The sequence below is a fragment of the Leiobunum rupestre genome, chromosome 3, assembly GCF_980474605.1.
Source record: "Leiobunum rupestre chromosome 3, qqLeiRupe1.1.hap1, whole genome shotgun sequence".
NCBI classification, from domain to species: Eukaryota; Metazoa; Arthropoda; class Arachnida; order Opiliones; family Sclerosomatidae; genus Leiobunum; species Leiobunum rupestre.
The window spans coordinates 65,793,731-65,811,359 of NC_143386.1; the positions used below are offsets into that span (position 1 = coordinate 65,793,731).

Here is a 17,629-nt window from a genome sequence, read left to right on the forward strand (position 1 = left end):
TCTGAAATTGAAGCTCGTAAAAATGTTCTGGTAGCCCTGTTGATGAAAAGCTGTTTTCCATACAGTATCTACTATCCTACTGTTAATTCTACTAATTTTTAAAAATAGTTGTAGCGTGGGATATCACTTTCAGGGCTTTGTGATTTACCATTCATTTCCTTAGTATTTAAGAGAACACAAATATTAAAGGTAAGCTTAATTAGTTTTTATGTTTTATGAGTTAAAAGCTGTAAAGGATCAAAATTATTAAAAGTACACGGGCTAAAATGGCAAGGCTTAGATTTTACTATCGCTCACGTGGTCTCTATGTCCCTGCTACAATGTAATCAGCTGGGATTCCCCTGGGAAGAAATATTCTTTTTTCATCCTACTGAAAGATCCCACTAAAGGTGATATTGGGGGGTTACCCATAGTGAAGGTGACTTTGGGGGAGGGGGGGGGGGGTCGTACCGGGGAAAATTATAAAAATTATAGCCCCCAGTCGAAAGCGCCGCAAATTATCTATTTGAATAATAACATAAAGGTCGCCATAAGCAAAGGTGCAGGGCAAATTTTTTACGATCACATACCCGTTATCTGCACCTCCCAGTGGCTACGTCCTCAACTATGCATTTCTGAAATAAATTTCGTGAAATGCATTATGAATGCGCGCAAGCCGTGCGCGAACGGTTTTAAACTTAGAACCACAACCACGCGGGTTAAATCTCCGCCGCGAGCCCTTAACACCGTAGCCAAGGCTTATTCACAAATTTATCACTTTAAAACTTAAAATTAACATTTATCTTTGCAAAATGATACATCTGAACCTAAAACTGGATATTAGAAATAAGAGTTGTGTTTCTGGAGGTATTTATTTTTCTCTATTAAGTAAGATAATATTTTAGATGTAGATATTTTCTCCTCTCCGGGACAACGCCGTTATTATAGGCTCTTATGGTAGACCTTTACTTATGGGGCCCTCATGATAATAATAATAATAATAGTCAGCTAGGCTAATAGTCAAGGCACAACCCCAGGCCCAAGTCATCTAGAGGGCCAGCACTGCAATGTACAATCATGGACTAATTAACAACAGGGACGGTCCGGCATGGGAAAAAGTAAAAAAGAACAAGCATCGACGCACTCTAGCGGTACTCGCGATCATAACAGTAAATGCTTGTATAGGCTGGTGCTTCAAAATAGTTAATTAGTCCATGGTACAATAGAATTCGTCTCTAAGTAGAAAACGTTATCTCTGTTCGCTTTTTCAAGAACCCTCATCTCTTATTTAAAACGGTACCCCCTCTTTATGGAGTTTATTTACACACGTGTATTATTTCACCAAAACCGCAGCCAAAATTAAAAGCATTTCTCTTAATCTTTCTAACTACCGTGAACCTACCAGAAACTGAAAAACCTTCAAGATTTTGTACCATATGCATGAGTCGCGATAGAATTACAAAATTCAGGCTTGCGACTTTAGTATTAATTTTATAATTCCATCTCTTTAAGCCGCGGTACCACTTAATAATCTCAGATTCTTATTCTTGGTTTCACATTAATAAAAATCGAGATCTCTCCTTGGAATGCTATTGTAACTATTTTATTCACACGACCGCAAGTCCAAGGTCAACGAGACAGTTCGGGCTAAAACCTCAATCAACCGACGGCCAGTCGATAAAGTTTGAAATCCTCAAGACCACTATGCTAAGGTATTTTTGGGGCATTTAATGGACTTTTGGTGAAAAACCAACTTCCATTGGACAACTGTTGTGGATTATCCACTTTCACGACTATACGATTTGGCATATTAATTCAGTTGGCCATAAAATCAGAATTAGCTATCCCTGGGTTGTAATTGACAAATGCTCATGTTATCTAATTCACAATTGTTAGTTGCGTTCAATAGCTGTAAGAAGCTTACTTGGTCTCTTGAAGATCTTTGTAGAAATATACATGTAAAGTCACTTTAGTAGGAGCTTCAAGAATTTGTTAATGTTGAACCACACAAACTTCTAAGTCCTGGACAAACGAAACTAGGCCAGAGCAAGGTCAGGAATAACCCCTAATTAACCTCAACTAGCAACTGCATGCATGTCATGTTTCATAGATAATGCGGCACTGCTAGTCAGTCGGTAGACTGAATGGCCTAAAGGTCATCGTCAAAGGCGACATTATTTGAGCCTAAAACCCTACTTTCAATCCGCGGAGATCAGACTCTACCGACTATTAGAGTCAGTGGCGGATTTGTGAATTCACAAAGAAATAAATAAGTACAAATGAATTACTCTTTGTTAATAAATAATTTATTTAAAACCAAAATGTTAGTCCATAAGTTGCTTACGCATTATTATTTACGAATTGCACTGCTAAAACAACCAAAAACGTCTAAGCTTGACCAAAAAATAATATGTTAAACCATCGTTACTAGATATAAACATATCTACTCATCTGCCATGTGATTCCTATGTGTAGAACTTGGATATTACAAACGAAACTCTTAAACAATTATTATCTAGTTTTTCGCGTTCCTTCTAGCTTGGGAATATTCCCGCTCATATCTATGATACAGAAATGCTAATTTGATTGACTGTGAACAAATTTTAAATCGTTATTGCCTATACATCATTGTTAAATAACCAGAACCTCGTTTATATAAAACAACAACAATAATAAACTTAACTAACAAGTAAGTTTAAACTAATAATTCAAGTGACTCTTTTAGATTCAAAGAATTGATCAGCTCTACGCTCTTCAAGATTTATCACGTAGCTGGCACCACAATTATGGTATTGCTTTAAGCTGACTTAGTTTCCTATTGAGAATATCTTCCTTCACATTTCTTGGTCTAAGGTCCTACGTCATCTACAGACTAATTAATTAAATTTTTATTAATAATGGTAAATTGGTATGCTTGGGTTCAAGTAGATTTATAGCTATATGAAAATGTTCAAAATTTCATTTAATACTTAATTTAAATGAGTTTTATTTATACTATTTCTAATTCATCAGGCGAAACTACAATAGATATTTTGTAAAATAACTGAAAAGTGAAAACACTATTTCAGTGAAAATTATTGAAAAACTCTAAATAATGGCTTACAACAGAAAAAATTTGACAAAGACAAAAAATATATTTTTATCGATTTCTATATTACCCTGCGAAAGAAACTTCTTACGAGATGCGTTTCAGTGTGTAATTAAGTAAACCTATGCAAAAGACAGTAATGTTATCAAGCTATAACAACCCAATGGCCATGAGATCATCAAAGCCAATCTGAGAATGGTTGCTTTCTAACAAATTGAGCTCTATTTGTGCTATTAAAATTGGTAAAAAAATAGAAACAAAATGGAATAGTTGTTTTTGACACGAATTTAATTAGGTAAAATTTACTATATTACATATTAAATTTAACTTAAATGACTTAAACTATCATACTTTAACAATACAAGGCTTTGAAACAAAACCGATTGTAATGACACACGTTTACTGATGAAGTTTGCAAAACAAATCTGGCGCTTTCGACGCTCACTCCGAAAAACCAAAATTGCGAGAGAAATAAACGAAGCTTAAAACAAACATCGCTATTTATTTGTCGTTCTTCCTCACATACTGTGACGAAGCCGTCACGCAAATTAAATTAATCCTTCTGTTTAATTTCTGGGACTAGAAAAAATGCTTTTTTTGAACTAAAACAATATTCACATAAAAAGGATATATAGAGGTCTATCACAGAGATTTTGTTTTTATAATTAGTGGTACGCGTGATAAGCATTTTAAATCCTTTATTTTACATTATACGTGTGCATTTTTGATAGACGTTTATTTGACCTACCATACCATTAATTTTTAAATTACGCGTGAAACCCCGTGTATACGTGTATTTCCAAAGTGCCTCGCTCGTGACCAAGCGCGATGGCCGGAAAAAAAATTCAAAGGATTTAAAATGCGACGCTAAATTCTACTTTCTTAGTTACCATTTTAAATATTTTACACGTCAGTGAAACCTTTTCACCTCAAATCATATTACAAAAAATATCTTAATTTATCGAACAGTTCCTAAGTGCTCTTTCGAAAGAAAATTACATTCTACTACGGTACACGAAACGTAAAATATTCACAACCAAAAACATTTCACTTCCTGCTTTTCGCGTATCCCTCCCGCGTATCAATACGCGTCTAAGTGCCCATAGTGTAATATTTAACATATTGCTTAGTTTCTGACACTAAAAAAACGTAAGCGTATTCTGTAGTTACTCAAATACGCTTTTTTATATCAAACAAGCTAACGAAGTTCAATTAATAAATTTCATCTTCCTAGGCGGACCAGCGCTCAAAGAAAATATATTACACCACACTAACAACTTCGTTGCTAGCTCTTCTTCGCCGATTTAATTCCTCTTTGAGTCAGACCCTCGAACCTTTTGAAAGTATAATTTATGAACACCCAATCTTTATAGCCAGTTTCGCCTTCCTTGTTTGGGGCTGCCGCTAAAATCAAGAATATCACAGTTAGAAATTTGCAAATTATAGTACTAAATTAAGATACATCACTTACGAATTTTTAAATCAACATCTGGAAAGTCATCGAAATTGGATGTATCATCAATGCTTTTTACTTCTACTGCAATTGCAGCTGGTCGCTCTCTGCCAAGGAAAAAGGAATTTATTAGAACACAAGTATTAATAATGGGAGAGTTCGCCAGGAACCGGACAAGGCGGAAAATAAAACGGTCCACTCAGCCTAAAGGAAACCTAAGAATAACGAGAAAGAAGCAAAGCGGAAATGACGGACGGAACAAAAGATGACTGAAAAGAATAAAGGAAACACAGTTGCTTAGTCAACTATGCTAAGGCAACTGCGTCGATACAAAGCAGGGCACAGGTCATAGTGAAAAAGATGAGCTGTAATTAGGAATCGTTTAAATGCCACCTGTCTTATTAGAAATGATGAAAAAGGTATATATCTAAGCTTTAATATCTAGGAAGCCTACACGCCCGTCAGAAAGCTAAAAACCTTTGACTAAAGCAAAATTCAAAGGATAGATGTAAATAGTTATCGGAAAAAAATCAAAGATTAAGAAGACTAAACCGGAGGGTGATGGAAGCATTTTTTTTTTAAAATAATGCTGCAATCATGCAAAGAGAACAGCACATTTATGAATAGTGTGTTTGTATAGCAGTGGCTGGGTGAGAGGTAGCAAATGGCCGAGCATTAAACCTAAAAAAAACAAATAACCTCATGTGTTCCCAATCAACACAGTTGAAAAAGGCTTGCTGCTTAATTTCTTCAACGCCTCCTGCTGCTCCTATCCTCTTTTCAGCTTCGCAACAGAACCTTTGAACGAGATCTCTGGCTTCGTTTGATATGGGTACTTCAGGTGGGAAGATCAAAGTTTCTCTCCAATGCATCACTTTTCGATATGTATCCTGGGGTGTTTCCGAACAAAAAGGTGGGTACCCTAAAGAAAATTAACAAAGTATTAAAAATATATTCTACCAGAAAAAAATTAAAAATCTACGTACCAATTAGCATTTCATACATAATGACTCCTAAAGACCACCAATCACAAGCACTATTGTATCCTGTTTGCATGAATACTTCAGGAGCTATGTAGTCAGGTGTCCCTACTGTTGAATATGCCTGAAAAAGTAAATAACATTTGAGTATTATTCGGATTGCAGTTCTAAATTAAAGTCAAATAATGATGGGCTACTTAATGCCCAACAATTCGTAATTGCAGAGCCTTACTAATTGTCTTCGGTTCTTCTTCCAACTTTCCGCCCTTCTTTTGGAGTCCATCGGGTTCGAAGCTGCAAATGTGTATTTACTTGTTGACTTCTGGTTAAACGCTGCGTTCAAGACAAAAACTCTAGCCATTATGCCACTTACGATAAAAACACCGAGAGATTTCTTTTAAGAGTTAAATCTCAAAAACAAATAATAACGAAAACATAACAAAACAAACAAAATGTCCAACCCAGTGATGAATACATCAGTTTAGTTTGATGATGGAATATTGGTAATTATGCGATAAGAAGCAAAAAGAATTAAGTTAGTTAATGAAAACGAAGTGAGAGAGAAAAGAAAGGCCCATAGTGCAAATCTCAGTGTTTTCAAGCTTGAAGTGGCAGTAGGTCTGACAACTATTGCAATCGCGTAAATTATAAATATCTTTCTACAAAGCTTAACGAAGATAATGGCAAATTCCATTTACACTCCAAAAAAATTTATTTTTATTTTGTTTATGGAGAGCGCTACCAGATTTAGCTCCGAGTGCAGTAAAAGGAATTCGACATAAAACTGCACCTCTTACAACATTTCATTAGGTATTTTTTATAATCTCATTGGTTTACTAAATGTTAATTGGCCTTTTCAGTTTACATAGAGCTACGTCGCGGCCAACGCGAGAAGCTCAAACAGCGGAATTTTTGTTAGCTAAGCAGACGCTTACGTAATTTATGATCTGCTTAGTAGACGAAAAATCCAGCAGTTAATGAGCTTCTCGCATTAGCCGCTACGTGGCTCTATGTTAACTAAAAATATTAATTTGATTTACTATAATTTACTACCCTATAATGATTCAATGCTTCAATATATATTTATTAGTAGCAAGAAGGAACGCCATAAAACAGCATTTTGGTAAAATTAAGGAGTTAGTTTTCTCTAAGATTTGCAATGACATACATCGTAAAGCCACCTGCTACGAGGGAGTTAGAATATAAACCATTACCAATTAGTCTGCTATTATTACGAAGCACAATGCGCAAAAGATTTAAAACGGAAGGCAGTATCCCATGTTTAAGAGGAGCAGAATACAGTCATGCGCAAAAGGAAGCGCTACGCAAGACATTGACGATTCTTACCAAAATCGCTAGGTTTCGCTTGAGAAAGATCGCGGTAAAACTCAGTTCGATGGGACTTTTTCAGACCAGTGCACAATCCAAAGTCCGAGAGTTTTATATGGCCCTGTAGAAGATAAATGCAAAGATAAATTAACAAAACAAAGAAAAAATATAATTAGGCTGATAGGAAACGCTTACTCTAGCGTCTAATAGTAGGTTATCTGGTTTTATGTCTCTGTGGATGAATCCAAGCTTGTGGATGGAGTCAATTGCTTGGGCTGTTTCGGCTATATAAAATTGCGTACACTCCTCGGATAAGGTGTCTCTCTTCATAAGTAGAGTCATCATGTCACCTGAATGAAAAGGAGTTGGTCGTTTAACTAACAAATTCATACAATATATACCTCAAATAAAATTCAATATAAATTAATTTAAAGGGAATAAAACCCGGTATATGGTGTAGAACAGCAACACTTCCAATATTGGCGGCTCCATTAACTGGGTTTAGATATTTCTGGCACTAGTTTGTGAATTCTTGCACAAATTGTTAGGGGCCTTTCATAAAGAACACGTTGTGGTTATATTCCCTATAACCTCAGGTATTTGGTGTGGAACACCAACGTTTGCAGCTCTGGCCGCTCTTGACTTTGGATTTAAAAATGTTTGGCGCCACTGTTCAGGGAAATTTGAAAAATTGAAGGGGTTTTGCTTTGTAGGTTATATTCCCTTTAAACATCTGACTATGGTTTCTTTGAGCACGTATTTTAAGTTAAAACTCGATGTCGCGAATGGATTGAAGATAAATGTTGTCTATTGGGTTTCAAGCTCAGGACAGCCTTTGCGGTTAACGTTTAACTTCCCTTAGTAACAAATTTTAACAGGACTCAAAGGAATTAAAAAAAACTAAAAATAAAAAAAAAAAAGGTAAAATTATAAAATGTGGTTTTTAAGTCACAAGATAACCTTAGCACAAGCTCCTAGTCTTGTACAAGTAAGAGATAGTGACGTAAAAGCTAAATTGAGGCTTGAGTTAATTTATAGAAAGGGGCTATTCACTTCACCGCGTGGTCGAATTATAATCTCGAAACGGGCGTGGCTTAGAACGATTCAAAGTAGATTAACGACGACAGATTTATATCCTTCATCAATTACCCGAGTTTCTAGATTGGAAATGAGCATTACCAGAAGTAAAATGAACTGTAATTTTCTTATAGTAAGTTATTCTTTAATGGATAAATAAATTATAAAAAATAAGGCATATATAACTAATTCCGTTCATTTGACTTCCGTCTTAAAGCAAGGGCTTGAAGAGGTCTTAATAGGAAGGAGTGATGTACAAATTACCTCCAGGAAGGAATTCCATAATGAGATACAGATTCATCGCATCTTGGAAACTATAATACATTTTGACTACCCATTGATGATCGGCTTCGACTAGAACATCTCTTTCCGCCCTGACGTGCGCCACCTGCGACAATAATTACAAAAGATATTAGACGTAATAATTAAACGGCTATCAACCGTCGCGTTACCTGTTCCTTCTCCAGCATGTCCGCTTTCCTGAGAATCTTCATGGCGTACACGTGTCCCGTGTCTTTCTTTTGAACTAACCTCACTTCTCCGAAAGCTCCGCGCCCAATGACTTTTAAGGGATCGAAATCCTCCACGCCAAGACGTGACCTCTTTAGCCTGAGAAATTCCGTTTCCTTTAAAGCGTGTTGGAGCCTTTTCTCGTGTTTCTGCAAACGCAACCACCAAATCAGAACCACGTTTTAAATCCTTAACAGGCCATAAGACCTTTAAAGCTTCTAGTTTCAAGACTACTAAATATTTTACACGTCCCTTAATAAGATAAGTTTCCGCTAAAATTAGAAATTCAAGTTTGTTAGCTTAAACAGATTTAGGAAATGTTTTTGGGTCCAATTTTATAAGATTTAGAATGTACATTGACAATAATGTTGTCCGGTACTGATCAAGGTTGCCTCAATATTTTCCTATTCAAATTACCCGTTTTCGCTGCCCATTTTAACAAGTTTTCAATTCAAGTTAGAATTCAAAACAAATCGTTATTTTAGTAAGACCACGTAAATGGGTGCCAACGTCCATCCTTTGTAAGATCGACTGGCCGCGATTGCAATGTCCCCACTGACCATCAGGCGATTCTAGTGACCAGTAATAAAACGTAATTGGGCAAAAGTTATACCAAATTTTTATTTTTTTAACCTTTAGTTATTAAATTTACTTAAACTTTTATGTAGTATAAAGGTTATATAACTTATATTTTAACCAAAAAAAAACGTTTAAAAGCTTGCAAGAATTTTAAGGAACTTGATAAAATTGTAAAATTACCATCGTAGAATTTTTAAGATAAAATAAAATTGGGGGATCTTAAAATTCATTTTGCAGGTAAATAAGCCTGCTATACCTCACAATGTAAAGGTACTGTCACTTGTTATAAATTCTTAAAATAACTGACCTTTTGACCCTATTTTGAATTTCCCTGACCTGTGGCAACCCTGCAGACTATAAAATTGGACCGAAAACTGTAGATTTCTTAAAGTATATGAACTTTTTTATCAAGAGGACGAAATTGGTGAGATCGTTGTTAAAAATAAACTGGTTTGCTTTGATATTTATCTCAAAAGAAGAGGGAATAGTTTTTATTTGAAGCCCTACTCGCTAAATCTTTGTCTTCCTGTTATACTCCAAAAGACCTATTGGCAGCGATGCAATACTTTACCTGTTCCTCCGTTAAGCCCTCTTCTTTCATAGTTTCTTCGAGTCTTTCATGCCTAAAATCACAAAAATTTCAAAATTATTTTAACGATACTGATGTTTTCCGAAAACGTATTAAAGGGTCATAAGGTCAAAAACATCACAATCAACATTCTCACATTCGGATAACCGACTAGAATAGTTTTTTTACAGCGCTGTTATTTTGGACTGTAGAACGTCAACTTTCGATGTTGACAGTTAGTAATTGAGTCATAAAGGGGCGTCTGGAAAGTGTCTCGACGGGCTGAAACGTCCGAAAGAGCTGGCCTCAACCGAAATTAAACGCTCTAGCAGTGTCGCACTCTCGTTAAGCACCACATTGCCTTTCAACCATCTCAGCGATATTTTTCGGTTATGTTTTGGTTTTCATTTATAAAGCCTCAACAAAATTGAGAAATGCCATTTATTGATGACAAGTAGAACCACGGAGTATTTAACTAAAGGCTGTACCTCAACGGATTCATTTCTACACTAATTTCGCCTTGGTTTTGGGTGACACATTTAATCCTTCAACCCCGTGGCAACGTCGGACCTGGTGGAATGGGATTTCCAGCAAATATCTCTGTCCGTAACTACTGGTAGCTATGATGGTATTGTTGGGTTATGAAAACCAACGGTTGCACTAGGTGGAGTTAGAAACACAAATCTAAAAGCATTTTGACGTTGAGGTACATCTAGAGCTTAGCGCCGCCGATATTTTCTCTGGCGCCGAGCTGCCGCCGAGTCATTTGCTTTTCGGCGCGGTACTATAACCGCCGCCGATGAATTTTGATCCCGCCGCCGAATTGTTTGAGACTTTCTATGTAATTTCTTTTACCTTCAAAAAACATTTGAATTCCCCCCCCCCCCCAACATTTCAAAAGGGGCAAGAAACTTTTGTTGATTTGTACCACCGCCGCTGAAAAAATCCGACGACGAGGATTTTTAAAAAATCGGTGCGCCGCCGGGTGATTTTCGCGAAACGCCGCCGCCGACCCAAATCAAATCGGCGATACGCTCTACGTACATCGTAGTACAAGCTATTTAATTAATAAATTGCAGAACGCATCTTTCAGTTTAGTAATAACCAATGAATATAATAAATTATTAAGTCATTTAAAGGGAACATAACATGCAAAGCAATCTTTATGGAAGACCCCTTCAATTTAAAAATATTAACAGTACAGTTTCGCCATACATTTTTAAAGCCAAAGGCAAGAGCGGCCAGAGCTGCAAACGTTGGTGTTCCACACCATATACCCGAGATTATATTCCCTTTAAGTTATTTTTATTTACCGGCTAAGCACTATTTCCTAAAACGGAAAAATTAACTGTTTTACAGACAGAAGAAGGAACTGAATAATAAAAAAAGGAGAAAACAGACCGTTTAATTTTCAATATTTTGTTTACCGGTAAACGTTTTCCTTTACGGTCTGCCATGGATAAATGCGTTCAATAAAAACGACTTGAAAAAAACCGAAAGATTGCTATAAATAACTCGATAATTTCCGAGTTTGGACTAAACGGACTGAAAGGGAAAATACGGAAATTTCTATCGCATGCAAGAATTTCAGTGAACCATTCCAAGGTCGAAACCTGGTGAAACGATTCCAAATTTCCGCAATTTTTAAACGGTTTAAAATTAAAAATAACTTCTGAGATATCAAATCAAATAATTTTAAAAATGTTTTAATAGCACAGGTTTAAACTCAGCTATTACTTCCGGATGACCAAAACGTTTGTTCAAATTATTACAAGCTAGTTTCAATTTTATATCTATCTACCACTAAACGTTAATTTAATAATTAATGATATAAAAATCATTAATTCTACTTTTCGTTTCCAAAGCGATGATACAAAAGCGTTGTTTCTAGAATTAACCAACCCAATCCATAGTTAACAATCTTGAACCAATAAGTTAAACCAACACCTACAGAAGTGACCATATAAATGCTTAAACAGTACTGCCAAGCTAGTTCAGGGTTGCCAAAGTTTTTTCACAATCAAATTCTCTGACTTCTCCAGGTTTTCCCTGACCATCTTCAGAGATTTTCCCTGACTTATTTTGTGCCAAGATTTTTTTCCTATTTGCAGGCGAAATTAAATTCCCTGATTAATAGACTAATTTTTGAAATTCCCTGATTTCTAGACTAATTTATGAAATTCCCTGATTTTTAAGACTTTTTTTAAATTCCCTGATTTTTAAGACTAATTTTTTAAATTCCCTGATTTTTAGACTATTTTTTTAAATTCCCTGATTTGTAGACTAATTTTTTAAATTCTGACATTTCCCTGATTTGTAGACTAATTTTTTAAATTCTGACATTTCCCTGATTTCTAGACTAATTTTTGAAATTCCCTTACTTTTATACCTATATTCATATTCCCCGACTTTTCCAGGTATTGCAGGTACCATGGCAACCCTGTAGTTTAAAAAAATGTCTACAGCGCACTGAGGCGGCCTCGATCTTGCCATTGAACTGTCGGACGTTTAACTTGTCTATTGATCACGTGAAAAGATTTTAACTTTTACAGGCAAGAAAAACTTCTAAAACTTTTTATCGGAACTAAAAAATCACTGAAATACGCGTGCGGGTGAATGAACGGGATGACAAAAAAGAACGCAAACAAGAAATGAAAAAGCGTGTCCCGAGGCAGGGAATCACTTCCGGCCAGCGGAGGAAGCGCGCGTGACGCCGGCGAGGTGTCCGCGCCTGGATGCCCGCCTGAATGACGCGCCGTCTTCAACTGTTGCGTGACAAACGACACGCGCCATCCAGGAAAAAGAGGAACACCTTTTCCCACCCGTAATGGCTCCCTGGCGAAATAGACGAGCGACAACAGCGGCTCGTGAGACCGCGGTTTCGCGTTCCATTATGTCCGCGGATGCCAATCTCCCGGGTGTCCGCCCACCCCTGCCTCCGCTGGCGCCGCCGAACGGACGTTAGTTCTTTACCTTCACCCATGAGCGAACAGACACGCGTCATCCCGAAATTAGGGCCCATTATGAAGGGCTGATTTGGCGTTAAATTCGTTTTGTCTACGAGGATTCGGTTCATTAGATCGACCCTTCTCTGTTGTAGGTCACGGTGGAAGCTAGGAGCAACAAACGCAGCACCCCACGCAAGGAGAACGCAACCCGTCAAAACTCGTGCATTTTCTTGTGTACAGTTTTCATTGGTTAGACGCTTTAACCCCTGCTGCCGTCGAATGGGAATATTCGGAAATTGTCTTCCCCCGCCCGTAAAACATTCAGCGTAAAGGCTCGTCCAATGACATTTGTACACACACTGCGTTAGCGTGTTTAAAGGTTGGCCGCGTTCTCCTTTTGTTCGTTGCTCCTTGGTTTATGAAATCTTGGATTTTTTTTTACGATGTGTAAAAACAGCGCGAGGCTTTTCAGTTATTCTATACTATTAAAAGTAATAGCAATTTAAAATCTATTTATAACTACGCGTAATAGTTCAAGTCTGAAAAGGTGAAGATTGATAATTATCTTAAAAAAATTTAATATTTAAGTGACTTAATGACTGCACTGTCGTCTGTGGTTACGGACATAACTCACATTGCGACTTACCATTGAGGCTAGTCAAGTATTGGAAATATCAACATACATATGTACTTCTGGTTTTATTAACTATCGTTAAACAGGGTTCGTTCAAAATTTCCGAAATTAAATTCCATGACATTTTCATGTTTTCCCTGACCAAAACGCCAAATTTTTCGTGACCATTTTTGTAGTATAAATGAATGTTTTGAGGTAAAATCTTAAAAATATTGATTATGTATTTTTAATACATCTTTTAAAAATTTACTTGCCTGATTTTTTTGGGTTATTTTAAAATTTAATAGCATATTACTATACACAAATTAAGCATATAAATATGGCAATTTCCATAAAATTCCTGGTCGGGGATTACAGTAACGAAAAGAAATATTTCCAGTTCTAAAAAAATGCAAGGAGATCTGTTTCACGGTATCATGTTCGCGGAGCAGCCGGGTGTAAAGGGAGGGGGCTAAATATCTTCACCATGATGACACACGCAGAAGAAGTGGTGAGAGAGGTGGCGCACGTCCGAAGAGAGCCAAGGCCGGTCAACCCTCGAGGAACTACTTTTGATTTTCTGGGACACTGAGCACCTCTGCCACCACACGTTCACTCTTCCCCGTTATCATTTTCTTCCTCCATTTTGGGTTTTTTTTTCGCAAATACCGGTTTGTATTAACGCAATCCAGGAACGAATACTGGATAAAATTCCGTAACTGTAATAAAACCGTCAAAAAAATGCAAACGAAGAAAAAAATGTCGAGTTAAAACTATCTCCGAGAATTAATTTATTTGTACTTCACGCTCTAGCAGTAACAGTGTGACCACAGTTTTTTTCAGATTCAAATTTCCTTACTTTTCTAGGTTTTCCCTGACTTCTTTTGCGCTAAAATGTTTGTATTTTTAAAATATATTTTAGTAAAGGTTTCTAAATGAAATTAAGGGTTTTAAAAAACCCGGGGTTTTCCCCAAAAGCCCAAAACAGTCGGTTTGAAATGGGTTTTTTCACTGGGGTGGGGATTGTTATTTAGGTATACAATTTCCATTTTTGTATTACACGATATGTAAGAGTATACAGATACTGCAAAGCTGAAACAAAGGACTGGTACAAGTACCAAGTTATAAGTCTCAAGGTAACAAGCCAGTTAACTTTGTAAAGTTTGTATCACACATCCACATTAAAATTCGGTCTAAGATATATATTAACGTGGTCATTGCACATTGAACAAGTTGGTTTTTCATAAAAAATCTGAGATTTTAAAGATTTTTTCTGAGGTGGGTCCAAAAAAACCACTTGATTTTTCGTTTTCGAACCCTGATTAAATTCCCTGATTTTTAGTCTAATTTTTAAAATCATTCTTTCTAAAGTATAAATCAATTAAATCTTGGCATATCGATGTTTGAAAACGTCTACGTGATAAACGTTTCTGTTGATATTAAATTATAGCAATACAAAAAAAATATTTTGTTAGAGTTATGAAATAAATTAAGTGTTTAGTTTAAAATATAGGAGGCGAATTACCTTGATTAAATTGACATTTTTTAGCATTCAAATGATTATGATAAAAAAGGTAAATTGGCACAATAATGATACATAAACATAACTAGTTTTAAGAAAATTTCGGTTTCATAAATAAGTATTTATTTATTAATTTATTTTATTATAATTATATATTTTTTCACAACAACGAAACTTTGGATAACGGATTCAGCCTTGGAAGACAATTTTTAATTGTCAATTTCCTTGTTTAAAAAAAAACTTAAGTTCAAGAAGTGACACGCCCCTGAAACCAATATACAGGCCCAGATTTAAAAAAGTTTAACCTTAAAAGCGCGGGTCAAAAACAACATTACCATCATTAGAGTCGCGAGAGTAATTGAGACAACAGCCCTGGAATCGAGGAAAGTCTAGTTTCAACAGGAAGAGGAAAATGGGCCCGTTAAAAAGCCAAAAAGGCAAACTTTCTTTCCAGAAATAAATAAATTTCGCCTTGGCTGCGAGGCAATGAGAAGGAAACCACGAATTAGAAGGTATGAAAAATGTCAAGATCAAGCAAGGAGGCTCTTCTGGGTTAACGTTTATGATAAAAATGATCGGTCGCGGTTCGAGTAGATGGATTGGGCTGCCAGCCTGCCAACGAGAACGAGCAACAGAGGCAGAAACAAACAAGCGAGGTGCCAAATTAGACTCGGTGGGGAGGGAGGGGGGTCGCAGTTCATTAAGTTCGCTCTTTTCCGTTTCTTGGAATAATTGGTCGGTGTCGTAAGAATGGGAGCGAACTTTCTATTTATAAGTTAATAGGCCATTGAGGGAGATTCCGCGGATTCCCGACTGTTTCCGTTTCTGGCGCGACGAATCCCGGCAACATTCGCGAAATAGATTGCTAATCGAGCGGATTCTCTCCGAAGATCAACGCCAAAGAGCTCTAATAGACTATGAATTACGTAGGCGAAGAAACAAGCCTGACTCGGTGAGACCCAACTACAATTTCACCTTATTCTGGACCGTTACGGGTGAAGAAATTAAACCCAATCAATAGAATAGTTCTTTTGATAAATTAACGTGGCCTTTTTGTTTAAATGTTGCTCTTACGTCACAGTCATGAAAATTTTTAGTCTACGAGCGCCCAGAGGAATATAGGATTCTCTAGCGCACGTGCTTGGGATGAATACACTAATGAAGTCGTGTTTTGTGACACTGCCGTGTGGGCAGAGGGGGGCATTGGTCGTCCCATTGCTGCACCTTCTGCTGGGTCAAAGGGGCGACCATCAGTAGTAGGGTACTACTACCCATGCGGGATTTGTCACCTGTCCGGGCTTGTGGACGCTGGCGTAGGGCACTATGATGATAGACCCCCGGTGGTAAGGTTTTTATAACTAGGTACACCGGGCTATCAATTCTGACAAACTGTGACGTAAGAGCAAATTTCATTTTTACTCTTTATTCATTTTATAGAAACAGCTATTTAAACTAGACTTGTATTACAAAATAAGGATGTAAGATTTCTACAAAAATGTACTTATCATTAAAAGTACATATTATGTTTAAACTAATGCAAATGACGGTCTAAACAAATGACAGTAACTACGTGAAAGTTCATAACGCTGTTAATTTAGCATACGTAAAACCATCCATTAATCACTCTAAATACGGGGTTAAATTCGGGAAAAAACAAAGTTAACAAGGAAATTAATTCCTTTAGCAACTTACATTGCTAGTAAATTGACAGAATGATTTAGAAAAAATAGGAAATTTGTGGTTGATTTATAAGATTTAATAAAATATTTTTTGTAGGATTAAAATACAGGTTTTAAAGACTTATGAATTTGAAAACCCTTAGTTCTTTCAAGTGAATTTCGTTTAATAATTAGATGAGCGAGGTAACCTACCGTGAATTTCTAAAAATTGCAAAACAATTAAAAATATAGCGATCACCCTGGATCTAAAACGCGTAGTGTATTCCTGATTTTAAAAGATAAATTACCATTTAGTTTGGTGTATAAAAGGTACAATTCGAACAAAAATGCGTAAATGTAAAAATTTATACCAGAGCGTGAGATTGAACAGCGCTATAATGCTCTAGAAGCAAACGCAAGATAATTGAAAAGGATGAGGCTTATAAAACCGGGCTTAAAAATCCATTTAGTAAGCCAAATGTAACCTTTTATACTAAATAAAAACTTTTAATAATAATGATCAGTTAGGCTAATACCCAAGACTCCACCGTAGGCCCAAACCCGGTTTTGTAAGCATTGTTTGAAAAAGGTATTTATTGCTAATACGGTCCTCAAAGCTAAAAATTTCGCCACAATAAAAAATCGCTTCTTTTTGGATAGTTTTAGTTCTGACCCGTCACTTCCTCGCTAGATGAATAATAATTACGCAACGACGAATATAATGAAGCCCCAAGGCGTTAATTTCGGTAGAATCGGTTAACTTTCCGAGTCTTTATCACGCTTGCCTTTTCTTTGGAAAGCTCCCAATTAATAAATTTGTTCAATATTTTGCCTGAGACATTTAACCTAATACCAAAAGTCATTTATATTAAAAATTTTATATTGTTTCACTTTTTTGTCTATACTTCCTTATATTAAAAATAAGTATGACAATTAACGAGATTTACAACCAAACTGATTTTCATAGTTATTGCGTAATCAAGATGTTTTCTCAGCACAGAGCCCTCTAGTGTCTAAAAAATGCGAGACTTCCACTAAGCCGAAATATCTGGTTTCCGATAGACAGGCGGAATATTAGGCTAAAATGATAAAAATTAAAAAAGTTTTTCTCGGCGCCACGAGCTCATGTCTTTTATCACGCGTGATTCGCACGCGGGCTTCGAAACAAAGCCAAAGCCCCTCGCGACTCCAGAACGGGCTCTCCGATATTAGGCTTAAATTTTTATCAAAAAGTAGTCATCCAAAACGGTAAGTCGCGAGTCCAAGTCACAGCTTGAAGAGTGTATAAGTGCTGACAAAAAGGTTCGGTTAGAAAATTAGCATTA

The 17,629-nt window shown here is 36.4% G+C and overlaps 1 protein-coding gene across 4 annotated transcripts in view; it reads right to left on the reverse strand.

The window, feature by feature from the left end:
* Positions 1 to 3,549: 3,549 nt before the first annotated feature.
* trc (Serine/threonine-protein kinase tricornered) overlaps positions 3,550 to 17,629 on the reverse strand; it is a 154,488-nt gene continuing 140,408 nt past the window's right edge. For 3 of the 4 annotated variants that reach the window (XM_090169041.1, XM_090169038.1, XM_090169040.1), the window contains 10 exons: positions 9,567 to 9,618; positions 8,359 to 8,565; positions 8,171 to 8,294; positions 7,025 to 7,179; positions 6,848 to 6,950; positions 5,733 to 5,833; positions 5,507 to 5,624; positions 5,220 to 5,442; positions 4,539 to 4,627; positions 3,550 to 4,471 (listed from right to left, as the gene is read on the reverse strand). In XM_090169041.1, the coding sequence (XP_090025167.1) occupies positions 4,353 to 4,471; positions 4,539 to 4,627; positions 5,220 to 5,442; positions 5,507 to 5,624; positions 5,733 to 5,833; positions 6,848 to 6,950; positions 7,025 to 7,179; positions 8,171 to 8,294; positions 8,359 to 8,565; positions 9,567 to 9,618 (1,291 nt within the window). In that variant the 3' untranslated portion in view covers positions 3,550 to 4,352. The remainder of the gene's footprint in view (positions 4,472 to 4,538; positions 4,628 to 5,219; positions 5,443 to 5,506; positions 5,625 to 5,732; positions 5,834 to 6,847; positions 6,951 to 7,024; positions 7,180 to 8,170; positions 8,295 to 8,358; positions 8,566 to 9,566; positions 9,619 to 17,629) is intronic. The other variant, XM_090169039.1, reaches the window with a different exon arrangement.